Source organism: Carettochelys insculpta, chromosome 2 (assembly GCF_033958435.1).
Source record: "Carettochelys insculpta isolate YL-2023 chromosome 2, ASM3395843v1, whole genome shotgun sequence".
In the NCBI taxonomy this organism is placed as follows: Eukaryota; Metazoa; Chordata; order Testudines; family Carettochelyidae; genus Carettochelys; species Carettochelys insculpta.
Window position 1 is genome coordinate 155,108,666 of NC_134138.1, and position 13,473 is coordinate 155,122,138.

At 41.1% G+C, this 13,473-nt stretch overlaps 1 protein-coding gene across 7 annotated transcripts in view; it reads right to left on the reverse strand.

Moving 5' to 3' along the window:
* The window catches only part of SLC12A7 (solute carrier family 12 member 7), a 170,229-nt gene that overhangs the window by 41,377 nt on the left and 115,379 nt on the right, over positions 1 to 13,473 (reverse strand). For all 7 annotated transcript variants that reach the window (XR_012644527.1, XR_012644526.1, XM_074987885.1 and 4 more), the window contains 4 exons: positions 12,473 to 12,647; positions 8,690 to 8,808; positions 2,843 to 2,941; positions 709 to 828 (listed from right to left, as the gene is read on the reverse strand). Coding sequence is in view for 5 of the 7 variants with exons in the window: in XM_074987885.1 (XP_074843986.1) it covers positions 709 to 828; positions 2,843 to 2,941; positions 8,690 to 8,808; positions 12,473 to 12,647 (513 nt within the window). In the remaining 2 variants the exon portion in view is untranslated. The remainder of the gene's footprint in view (positions 1 to 708; positions 829 to 2,842; positions 2,942 to 8,689; positions 8,809 to 12,472; positions 12,648 to 13,473) is intronic.

A 13,473-nucleotide genomic window follows, 5' to 3' on the forward strand; every position in this document is an offset into this window, starting at 1 on the left:
TTCAGATCATACCCATTCTGTAAGTATGGCCTCATACATGCAACTGGAATTTATTTCAACATTCCCAATCCTTGAGCAATTTCAAACAAACAGCTGCCATGAAACAATAAAAAATGTGTGAGAAAGAGGTTTCCTCCTTTCCCATCACATACAGGATTTCCCCAGCTATGTTTTCACCACATTCCATGGCAGATTCATGTTTAATCATTCTCAGTGCTAAAAACTTGTGCCTAACTTAAAATTTTAATTTTTCTATCTTCAGATTCAAGACATTGGCTCTTTTGTGTCTTTAATACCTTGTGTTTTTTCTCCACAAAGGGTACATATATACACCGTAATTAAGTCACTTGATTTTTTGATATGCTAAAAATGAATTCAAGTCTCTCTGCAAGACATTTTCCCAGTTGTCAATTTTTGTGTGTTTTCTCTGAACTATGTGTTTCTATACACATAAAAGAGTAGCTTGGAACTATGACATCCCATCTGTCTTGAAGAAAGGATTGCCTTATTCAAACATGCTCAGTTATGTCATTTTCCTTGACATTTCCTGCAGAACAGTTCGAATTTTAGGGCTTCAAGACCACATTCCTTTGTTAAGCTTCCAATTTACATTAACACTTAAACATAACATTTCAAATTTTCCTGGTATTAATTCCCTAACAAATAAAGAAATTAAATATAACATTTGAATGAAATACATCATCTTACCCTCTATATTCTATGTACTTGTAAATACATCCTGCAATTAGCATGGCAATCAAAGCATAGTACCAAGAGCAAATGAACATCAAGGCAAAACATAAACTCATCCCCAGGAATGAAAGAGCCCTAAAAAAGAAACAAATTTTTGAGTTTACAACATGCACATAAATATTCTACAAGGCCACTTCTTCCATTAAACTAACTCCCAGAAAGACCCCTCTAAGAATAAAAGCTATTTCCTAATTTTAATGCTTTGTCAACAATTACATGGCAATTACAACCCTTATCACAACTACTTAGGTAACCACACATGCGTAACAGATCACTGGCTTATACATATACAAAGCTACAGTATGCATTTGAAACAAGTTTGGATGAATTGAATGAAAAATTGAAGCCAGTGTCTAAAATCTGACCTCTAATTTACTTAAGTTTAGTGAGTCAATGAGAATGAATTAGTCACTTGTATTGTTCTGTAATAATAAACAGTACATTATATGATGCTGTAATAGAAGATCAAGAGCTTTCAGCTGCGACTGAAGATAATTGGACCTCTGCACTGCATCGTAAGTACTGTAAAATTACAGTAAATTTGTTCATATCTGGCATTGTATCATCTGGAACTCTTAAGTAACCATAAGTAAATTTTAGTTACATTTTCTGTAAGTATAGTATAGTGAAAGTAAATACAAATACAGCAAATATAAGTTTACAGTGTACAATACTACTGTTGGTAAATAAAGTACTGTGCATACAGTTTTGTTTCTTACTCTCTAATCTTGTTTTTCTTAATATTATGCATTGGTAGGTATCTCTCTCTATTATCCACAATACTTGAATATCCAGCTGCCTCCTGATCCTGGGGCTGCTGGATCGGAAAGAGTTTACTGTACTAAGTACTCTGAGAAATCAGACCATAGATTTTTCAAATTGGGCACCCAAATTAGTGGACACTTTTGATAACTTTGCCTTTAATCTCTATGTGTATCAGTTCCTCATGTACAAGATGGAGATAACCAATGCCATCTAATTTCAATAATATTTTGTAAAGCACTTTGATACTATAGAGCAATGGACCCCAAATTTAAAGCATTCGTGTACCTCTTTTGGGATTTTGGCCTCACTGGCATATCCCCTTCCCCAGTGCCATCCCAGTTCTTACCTCCTGATTTTAGGAATTTATTTTCTGTCATGTAACCCTTGATATCCTTTCGAGTACCGCCAGTGGTACCACACTTTGGGAAACACTGCTAGAGAGTCTCCAAGGACCACAGAGACTCCAGGGAGAAAATTAATAATTGTATATTCATCTTTTAAGGGCTTGGATGGTGTGCATTTAATAGGGCTTGGGGCACAGACTGAATGATGACAAATATTGAATTAACCACTCATTCCATGTGTGAGGCAAGGGTCCAGTCAGTGATTGAGTTGAGCTCAAAATGCCCTGGAACACTCTTCTGGCACATTTTTGAGATGCCAGAACAGAGTTCCAGAACTTCCTGAAACCATCGTCAGTCAAGAAGAGAAATCACGTAATGAAAGTATGTGTGTGTGAACAGCTTAAATTTAACTCCAAAATTACTATTATCTTTATGAGAAAGTCATGTACTTTTAGGACTAGAACAATGAGTCCTGCAGAAATGAAATAATGTATGTAAGTGTGTAATTAAAGGCTACAGGATAATAAACACACTAAAGGGGCTGAAGTCAGGCTGTATAGCAGTTATGTTCACAGACTTATAGAGTTTAAGGTCAGAAGGGACCATTGTGGTCATCTAGTTTAACCTCCTGCACATTGCAGGCCACAGAACCTCACCCACTCCCGAAATAGACCCCTATGTGGCTTTAACTACAGCTGTCATTATGTGGGTTCTTGTTCATAACTATTTCTGTCTGGATTCCTATCTACATCCAACTTTGAAATAACTAAAATCAACAAGGAAAAATATTTTCTCAAACCCTCTCCTGTACTGTAATTTTAAACTTGTGTTAATGTTGTGAATCTATGTATTGTTGAGAACTGTATTCCTACTGATAATGTCCAAAGAATGAATGAAAGACGGACAACAAATACAGACCAAACTTGAGCCATTCACTTTTGCACTTCTATATAACAAGCATACGTAAAAGGATTTCCTACCAATGGTAATACTTGAAACGAGGTCTCCAGTTTGGAGTGCGTAAAAGAGTTTGCACTGCACAGGCCAAGTTCACAAACATATAGCACATTAGGAAAAACCTGCAGAGAAAGACATCAGATCAGAAATGAACTTGATAGTCTCACGTACAGGATCTATCAAGAGAGCAGAGATACATAAATATATTTACAGAAAGTTCAGTTTACTACAAGAACATGGAAATTACTAAGCCAGATCAGATCAGTGATTCATCTAACATACTACCCAATCTCTGACAGTGGTCAGTACCAGGTGTGTCAAAAGACAATGCAAGAAACACTTCAGTAAACAAAAAACAATAATCTATGACTTATACTTTGAAAGATGCAACAGAATTTAGATCCCTCGTAAAACTTTTCCAAAATCTTTGCTATTGTAACTTTATGCATTTTTTTGTTTTTATATAAAACTCTAATCCTTTTAAAAGTTTTACCATCTCTTTGTGGATGTTATACTGTACGGCCTAAGTTCCACAGATAGTGTGTTTTGTTAAAAAGTATTTCTAAGTTTGAAATTTAGATCCTTTTAATTTTACTGAGGCTGCATCTACACTACCACCTTCCTTCGAAGGAAGGATGGTAATTAGGGTGTTGGGAGTTTACAGCACTTCATTAAGCAAATTCCCTTCCGCAGCAACTTCAAAGTTTAAAACTTTGAAGTACCGGAGTGCGTCTAGCCACAATTCACCTGCTGGTGCTTCGAAGTGCCAGGGCAACTTCAAAGTCCCTAAAAATTGAGGAGTAAAGGGTATGCAGCGCAGCACTTCATTGGTAAACTCCCAACACCCTAATTACCATCCTTCCTTCCAAGGAAGGTGGCAGTGTAGAGAAGGCCTGACTGTCTCTTTGATCTTGTACTTTAGAAAAGATGACTAGAAATGCCCAGTCTGCTTTCCCTGTAGCATTATTTCACATACTTTTAGCATGACCCTTCATATTTCCCTTATCCTATCTCAAACATACAAATACCAGATGAAAGATATCCCATAAAGTATTCAGATCAAATAATTTAGCAGCCTTCTTAGACAATGATCAGTCATTGTCTTGTAACTGTTTAGACCAGTGGTTCCCAACCTTTTCAGCAACACAGCACACTTCAATGATTACTAATTGGTGGATCATGGAGCGGGGAGGTCCAGAGAAGAGGTTCCCCTACCTGCCAGCCCTTTGAAGCTAGCACGTGGGGTTTAAACTGTGTCCCAGCTTCAACAGGATCCTGTCCTGTCTACCTCCCACCTTCCACAGCAGGAAGAGAGGGGCAGGCTCCCTGAAAGCCCATTTGGGTTGGGAAGCAGCATTTCAGCTGCCTCCCAGCATGAATGGGCTGCTGCAGGGTCAGCATTTCCCTCTTCATTGTATGGGGTCATCAATTTCCCCGGTTATGGCTTTGCAATGAGCTCCAAGGGGAAATTGATGAAATTTCAAGGCACACTTGGCCAGCTTTCACAGCACATTGGTTAAAAACCACCTGTTTAGACAGGTATTCTTTTGGTTTAAAGATGTCTCTGCTGATCTGGGAAAGTTAAAAAAAGAAGAGTGCTACTGATGCACTTAATTTTAAGCCTGGGATGTTGGTGGCCAAATTGAGCGTCTTTGAATTTATGCTGGAGTTCCCTCAGCACCCCTGAGGGGATAAGCCAGGAGGTATGGTGCATGACTACTGCAGATGCAGTGACACATGCCACACAGTGTTGGCGAACTGCACAGCCATGCTAGCAATGGTATTGCCCTCCTTTATTATGCTGGACAGCATCTGCCACTGGTATTCGGGTAGCACCAGGACAAGTTCCTGTAATTTGGAATAGTTCTGGAAATCATAATCCGCCAGCATGGCCATATGATTGGCAGTGTGGGGAACAAGGGTGCTGGAGGAATACACTTTCTGACTTATAATGTCCCATTTTTTTCTGTTTTTATCCTGGGGTATAGATCTGAATGATTTTGTCTTATTACAGACCATATCCACTACTAAGGAATTAGGGGATGAGTGAGCGAACAAGAACTCAGTGTCGTTGGGTGCTGCAAAGTATTTCTTGTCTGCCCATTTGCTGATGGGGGCAATGGATGCTGGGTACATGATGGCTTCATCCATAGCTAACACCATCCCAGAGGACAGAGGCAGAGGTTGCACTGTATGAAAATGTCTATATTGCTTCACCAGGGTCTTGGGTGTCCTGGTCACGGACTCTGCCATGTGGCAGAAGAGGTCCTGGAAGGACCGGGCTTTGTCTGTGGAAGGGAGTGACATAGAAAGCATTGCATCATCTGGCGACAAGGAGGATGGGTGCAGAGGGGAGGCTGCTTCCCCTTCAGAGAAATGCCCCTTGGTGCCAGGATGCACAGATGGAGGGAACTGCACTACAGATGGGTGCGATGAAGGTGAGCTCGGTTCCGACACGGAAGATGGTGCTAACTGACTGTGCCAGTGTCATGAGGACCACTGTTTTTCTGGCTGGGAATAATGGTGAGCAAACCATGGTGGAGGCAGAAGGTGATACTGCATAGTGGCTGGAACCGGTGGGATATCCTGCCAGGGATGCACAGGGCTTGTGTGTTATGAAGAAAATAGACTGGCACTGTCAGATCTGGTGCCAGGAGTACAAGATCGAGCCTGAGAGGTGAACGGCCAAGATGATGAGCTGTACCGGTGAGGTGGGGCCACATTGGGTATCTGGCTAGTTGGTAGTGACATCAATGCCAGGTCCCTTGGTGCTGGTCTTTGGGGTAGCTGACACTCTGTGCCTGAGGTGGTGCCATGCCGCCTTCCCTGGTGATCGAGAATGGGAAAGGGTATCTGCCCAAGACTTGCGCAAAGCACTTGGTTGCAGAGAACACAAGCAGTTCCAGCAGGTGCAGCAGGAGGTGAAGATATCGGAGTGATCCTCTTTGCCTTTGCCAGAGGTGGGCTTGTGGGCACCCAGGGCATCACTGGTGCCACCAAATTCGACACTGCATGCTTATGTTTCAACACTGAATGCACCTTTTTTTACGTTTCCGGCAAGGAAAGTGCCAGGGAACCTGGAACAGTCCTCTTTTCTGGCACAGCCCATACAGACAGCGCTGAAGGACAGAAATGAGCAAGAGAGGGACCCAGATCAGCAGCTCGAGGCCCTCTGGAAGCTAGGGGACACTTGGAGTCCTCACCCTTGGCTGCAGGTTTAGCCGCTGGCTCTTCCAGGGCTGGTGGCTGCGAAGACTACTTGTCCAAGATAGTCTTGAGTCTGGTAGCCCAGTCCTTGTGGGCTCTTGCAGTCAGACTCGAAAGTGAATGCAGGACTGGTTGGTGGCCTTCCAAGGCATTTGATGCAAGATGCCTGGCCATCTGAAGTGGGCATGGCGTCCTTGCAGGTGCGGCACCGTTTAAGTCTCAGGGAGCCCAGCATAGCTGTGATGCAGCAGTAATTCAGCTTAAACTATAAACTTCTAAAGCATTTTTTTAAAATGCAACAAGTGGAACAGAGTGAAAAAGCTTCAACCATGGAAACAGCTAACAAGCTAACAACTAACTAATCACTGAACTCTTTTGCAGAGAGTAGTGAGGCTCTGTCTCCAGCCAAGGACGGTAGACAAGAAAATCAGGAGTCCACACCGCACACACTCCAGAGAGCATAAGGAAGCACTTCTGCACATGTGCGGCACAGGAAACCACAGCTATGAAAGAATCTCCAAGCAGCAGCACAAGGACACACCAACACCCAGAATGGAGCATCTACAGGGACACTACTCAAAGAAGAGCTTAGCATGACTGACCTTGTAGTTGTACTAATCGCAGGACGTTAGAGAGACAACACCACGAAAGGTACATTATACCCTATACCTTTCCAGGCAGTCAGATATCACAATAATTAGGGTCCTATAAAGTCTAGTAGATAGATTGATAGTTCTTTTAACCATTTCCAATGTGTTGGCATAATTTTTGCAGCATGTCTACCGGAAATGGACACAGTATGATAGCAAGGTCTGACTAATACCAAGTAATAACATCTCCCTTTATGCTTTTATTTCCTTAACAAAGAATATAGGCCATTTTTACTTGATGGGGGGGAGTCTATCTTGAGAAGCAAAATGACCCTGAAAAAAGATTGTGGGTTGTGGGGAATAATCAGTTGAACCTGAGCTCCCGATGCGACACTGTAGTTAAAAAAGGCCAGTGCAATCCTGGGATGCATAAACCAGGGAATCTAAAGCACCAATGGAGAAATTAATGTTCTCACTGCATTTGGCATATAACCACTGACTCCAACTCTACTGTTCGCAATTCAAGATAGATTCTGATAAATTGGAGATAGTACGGAGAAGAGCTAGGGGGATGAGTAAAGGACTAGAAAACAAGGCTTTAAGTGAGAGTCTCTAGGAGTTCAATCCATTTATCTTAGCAAAGAGAAGGTGAAGAGTTCACTTGCTGCAGTCCATAAGAACAAATACGGGGAACCAATATTCAGTAATGGACTCTTCAATCCAGAAGAGAAAAGTATAACATGACCCAGTGGCTAGAAACTGAAGCTGGACACAGACAAAATATAAGGTATACTCTTTGGACAGTGAGAGTAATTAACACTTGGAACTGTCCACCAAAGTTTGTGGTATATCTCTATCCCTGAAAATTTTAAAATCTAGATTGAATATTTATCTAGAAGATATGCTCTCAAAAGTATTTTAGGACAGTTCTATGGCCTGTGTGTTGCAGAACATCAATTAGATGATCACAGTGATCCCTTTGAGCTTTACAGTCTATAAAAGAATTGCATTTACTCACTTAACTATTGTACCACACAGGGAGATCATGGTTATCCACAATCATCTTTAATTCTTTTTCTGAGTCACTACTTGTCAAAACAGTCTTCCATGCTATAAATGTGACCTACTTTCTTGGTTCCCAAATGCATGATCTTGTATTTAGATGTACTGAATATATTTTGTTCAAATGAGCCCACCTAGCCAATGTGATACATCCTGCACTGTAGAATTGACTTCTCCCCACTGTATTATTTAACCTATTTCCTTGCACCTGCAAACTTTACTATCACTTTATATTTTTTCCCCCACTCATTGGTAAGGATAATCAATAGTAATGAGACAAGAATAGATCCCTACTGGATCTCACTAGCAATCTCCCCACTGGATGAAAATTTGATAATCAGAAATTAAATCTCCAGATAGCCAGATCTCAGTCCATTTAATATGATTTGTGTTGCTTTCAAAGAGTGCAATTTTTTTTTACATCAGAATGTCTGCAGTACTAAGTCAAATAACTTACAGAAGTCTATTTCAGTTACGCATTAATTTAATTTAGCATAAGCCTTATGCTTTCATCAGATCTTGTCAGTCTAGATTCTCTTCAGGTTAACCATAAACTTTACTAACAATATGATCTGAAAAGTATTTCAAAGACAAGAAGAAAGCCTTGGTAACTATGTTAATTTCAACAGTAAGCTTTTAAAAAAAACACAATATAATAAACTCTTCCATATCTGGCAGCCCTGGGACCGTGAGGTTGCCAGATACTCAAATACTCTGGATAACAGAGGGGTATACTTAGCAATGCATAACTCGATAAAAAGACAAGATTAGATATTAAGAAACAAACAAATGTATGCAGAGTACTTTCTTTGCCATCAACAGTAGTATTGTACACTGTCAACTTATGATGTATTTGCTGTATTTATTTGTATTTTACTTTAATATACTGTACTTATGGAAAACGTAACTAACATTTACTTATGGTTAAAATGCTGGTTATTTGAGAGTTCTGGATAATAGAATGCCGGATATGAAAGAGTTTACTGTACCAAGTTTCATGTGCATACTTACATTGACAGAATTGGTGCTACACTATCCAATGAAGCTATGAGAATTCCTATCTCACAAATACAAGCAGTGAGAAGTAATGCCCAGGTTGGTTCACCATTTGCTTTTCCATGACCAAACACCTAATTCAATTAAAATAGTCATTAAAATGAGCAAATCTATTCCATGTATAATTCCCAGAATAAATGAGAGAAAAACCAATTTTAACGAGATCCAGCACATATAAACTAAAGTCAGTTTTAAAGCAATTAAAAAATCCATATGCATAAGCAGATACTCTTACATATTAAAAAGCAAACTTACACAAATTAAGACTTGACATAGAAAAGCTAATTTTTATAACACAAATTTAACATTTCATGGATGGGCCAGAGGAACAACATGACATTTCTAATCACGGGTTTGATTCTTGGCACTGCCCTAAAGAAAGAAAACAAGAAACAAGGGAAATAGTTGGAAAGCCTACAGAAAAGGCTACCATAAATCAGTAGAAGCAGCCCATTGCTGAGACATGGAACAAGAGAGAGCTAGTTATACTCCCAAAGTTGTTGGGGGACAAAGGGCCTAACTCTTCTCCCAAAGTTCCAAAGACTACACACAGCGGTGTATGTTCCCTCCTCATCGCTCTATGCAACTGTAAGCACTGAAACCCCACTGTTCCCTCCACTGGCTCTCTATCTAAATCAGATATTGGCAACCTGTGACTCTGAAGCCGCATGCAGCTCTTTAAGGAGACACACGCAGCTCCGAGCTCTACTGCCGCTGACTCCTCTTGTGGCTCCAGAGGCGGCCGCCATTTAAAGAAACTAAATTCAGTTGCCTGACATTAAACTAAGTGAATTTAGTTTTGTTGTTGAAGGGGCGGCAGCCTCTGGAGCCACTGAGCAGTCAGCTGCAGCAGTGAACCCCAGAAAGAAAAGCCACAGCAGGCCAGGGAGCCCAGAAAGAGAAAGCCAGCAGGGCAGAGAGCCACCCACACTGCACACGGCGGAAGCGCTAAGCCCACAGGAGACCTGGGGTGAGCCACGCAGCTCCTCTGAGGCGGCGGCAGCGGGGAGCTGCAGAGGGGAGACAGCAGCTGCGGAGCAGCTGTGTGTGCTGACGTGAGTCAATCCTGCGGACGTGGGGAGTAGATGTTGGGGCTGAGGCAGATTAATCCTGGGGATCTGGGGAGGGCAGTTTGGATCTGAGAGGGGTTAAACCTGGGAATGCGGGGGGTGTAAAGCCTGGAGATAGGGGGGTAACAACTTTCTAACTGGTACAAATAATTGTGTGTGCACTGTTCTTAAAAAAGGGGCAATAAAAAGTAGAGTTTGATGTTATTTATTAAGAATTCTCTCATATTCACATGCATTGCAGCTCTTGAATTATTGATTTTGTAAAGCAATTTGAAAAAGTGGCTCTTCTCATTATTTCGGTCTCAGACCTCTATTCTAAACAATTCAGTTTCTTCAGGCTCTTGTCCCTCACCCTCCAAATGCTTCATCATCTCTAAACGTTCCTCCCTCTTCCTTGAATCCCATCCCAGTCTGCCAATTCTCTAATTTTCCTGCAAACAACCCTCATGTTCTTTACCTCCTCTTTTTCCAAAACACCCATAATTCTTTGCTTCATTTGAGTCACCTCTTCTTTTCTCAAGGACAATCTCTCTTCTCATGAAACCTTTGCACTCATCCCACACTCTGGTCCTTCATTGCCAAATATCTCCTTTCTATTTAATTCTAAAAATGATGACAATTCTCTCTTGTCCCACATTGTAACCCATTTTCCTTCTTTGCTTCACGACTCCCCACTCCTAGAGCTTCCCTGTCTCGGCCCCTATTTTCTCTGTGTTTCTACTATTTAGCTCCTCCCACCAAGACCCAGCTTCCTTATCTCCCTTCCCCTAAACCCCAAGATTTAAACACCTCTCTCCAACTCCATTCTGTTCATGCATCTTCTTCCCATCCCCCAGTCCTCTTCTCAGTCAGATTCCCCCAACTGGACCTGTCCCACGCTAGTTCCTCTTCTAAAGGTTTTCCCACCACTGCCTCCCATTAACACCACAACACCACCACCGCCACATACAATGTCTCTCTAGATCTCACAGCAGCTCCTGTCCCCTCATACGTGTTACCTATTGTGGGGAATTAGGAGGAGTTGCTTCCAAGTTGGCTCTTTGTTGCCAAGACTCATGAGAAATAGAAAGCAGCACTGCCTTTCAAAACAAGCCCAAGCCAGTCTATCCTCAAGAGACAGGAAACAAAACAATCAAGTATCTAGCCACTGGTGAATATTCTTCTATGCCTCTTAACATTAGTCATATTCCAGTCTCGTCCAAAAGAGTGCTTCTGATGCAATCCTGTTTTTCATTTTAATTTTCAGTCTTCTTACAGTTTTTAATATTTACTTTGGCTGTACTAAGAGGCAGGGATGGTCAACAATATTGTGCTGGTATAAGGTTATTTTCTCATTCCACTTTAATAAGTGACTACAAGTCTGCTTAGTAACTTATCCATACTTTCAAACTCTACGGTGCATACTGAACATAGCATGTAGGGAGGGAAGGGAGAGCAGTGCTTAATTTTCATGCAAGAGATGCTGGGAAAGCCTTACCATAATTTAAGCAATGATTGGGCTGCTGCAGACCAGCAGCTCCTGACCAGGTGCCCTGTGCTAAAGGCAAAAATATGGGGGCATGGTGTAATGCACTGCCACCCTTGCAGTAGTAGTGCTGCCTTTAGAGCACAGCATCTTGCTAGCAGCCACTGCTCTCCACTCTGCCTTTAGCAGGCACCCACAGAGTGCTGTAACAGTTGTTACTTCTAGGGGGCTTTTTGAGTGAACTCCAGCTACAGTGCCTTACAAAAGTCACGGGTTACTGGTTTTGCAAGCTCTCCAAGAGAGTCTTGCTTTTCATGCATCTCCCAGTTTGGCCCAGGCATTAGAACACCTAGGAGACCACGGAATCTACACTTGCCAAACTATTTCACTTTTTTCTAACTTGGAATCTCCATCTCAGTTACAGGTAGGCCTTGAAGTCTAGAGTTAATGACATAACAGCAGGGAAATAGCTGTTATCGCTCTCATTTTACATAATTTGCAGAATGAATAAGAATTTAAACTGTTGCTCTCAACCCATACTATACGTGACTCCAAAACATGTAGTTCTACATCCAGATTTCATTTCCTCTATTTACAACTAAAAGCTGCCTAAACTCCAAACCTACCCTGGAATCTTGAAGTTAAATTGCTTGTTATTTTCTGTCTTGCACATTTCCACCCGTTAAAAAAAAAAAAAAAATTGTGGACCTCATTCTGCCTCAGTTTCATTGTATACAACTCAATTGTTTGAAGAATAGAGATGATAAATCTGCACAGAGACACATGGGGTAGAGGGCAGTTTGCAAATGCAACTTGATTTGCCTTTTTGAAAAATGCAGTTAAATTCTAGCTTCACCTCAAGTCATGTTTATACTGCAATCCAAGGTCTGACTGCAGCTCCGATAACCATACCTCCACTAGCTTTACCTGTGCTAGCATTGCTAAAAATAGTAGCGTAGTTGAGGTGGTATGAGGATCAATGCAGGATCTACAAGTTCATCCATAACCTTGAGTACCAACTCACATTGCTGAAACCTGCACCCTTGTATCTACCTTAAAACTAGCACACCGTCACATTTCTTAACTTCACAGCACTAACACAAATCAAATGAATTAACAACATATTTTTGTCAACAATATACATGGAATTTACATGTAACTGCATTTAGATTACCAAAGAATTACAAGAAAAAAGTAGCTCACTTGAAGAAATGGTATTATGCCATCTCTTGCAATAGCTTGCAACAGCCGAGGTGCACCAGTAAGACTCTGTAGACCAGCACCACATGTAGAGAAGAATGAACCAATCACAATTACCCATGGAGAAGGCCATGCTAACGTACCAATCACTAAGTTTCCATTAACTGCTTCTCCAAACCTTGGGGAAAAGATCAAATGCATGAACGAGAAAGAACAGAGAATGCTGAAGTGATTCTTCTACTAAAGCTCAGTATGCACATTTCTATTTCTTGTTTAGCACTTAATAAACAATACTAGTCAAATTAATATTTTCTGGGGTTTACCCAACTGATTTATCCTCTCTTTCTTATACTATTACAGAGCAGAGCAGCTAAGATTTAGAACATAATTGTGATGTGATAATTGTTATTACTACATGGTTCTTGAGATGATTTATTCCTTCTTGCCTGTGGATCCAGGCATGAGTCCAGAGAGGGCTCAGTTAAGGTGACACAGATTAGGGGAGTCTTAAAAAAATGGGAGATATCATCCAGCAAATGCAAGACAGTTTAAAAAAAGTGGCTTATATTAATTTATTTTAAAAACGTGCAGGTAACCTTTAATATTTGAAGATTACTAGTAAAATATTATTTCCTACAAATTCATTATATCTAGTCTATTATTTTTCATTCGTTTCCAGCCTGAGTAGAGCAGTTGGTAGAGAAGAGAAAAAGATAGAGCTAAGACCCGCTAAGTTCCATCCTGTGCCTGCACGGGCCAGTAGCAGCAGACACAGAAAAAGCCTGACCTTGGATACACTCATGATGCTTCATTTTGAAGGTACATATACACATACAGCTTTGAAAACAAGTCACCTACTGGATATGCAGAAAAAGGCATACCAGATTGTGCCAGAGCATGATACAGCTGAGTCCCTGAAAATTCTCTGCTACATGCTGAAGGGCCACACCAAGGTGCTACCCAAAATCCAGGAGTGTGCGCAAAGGGAAAAAACCCACCCCAGT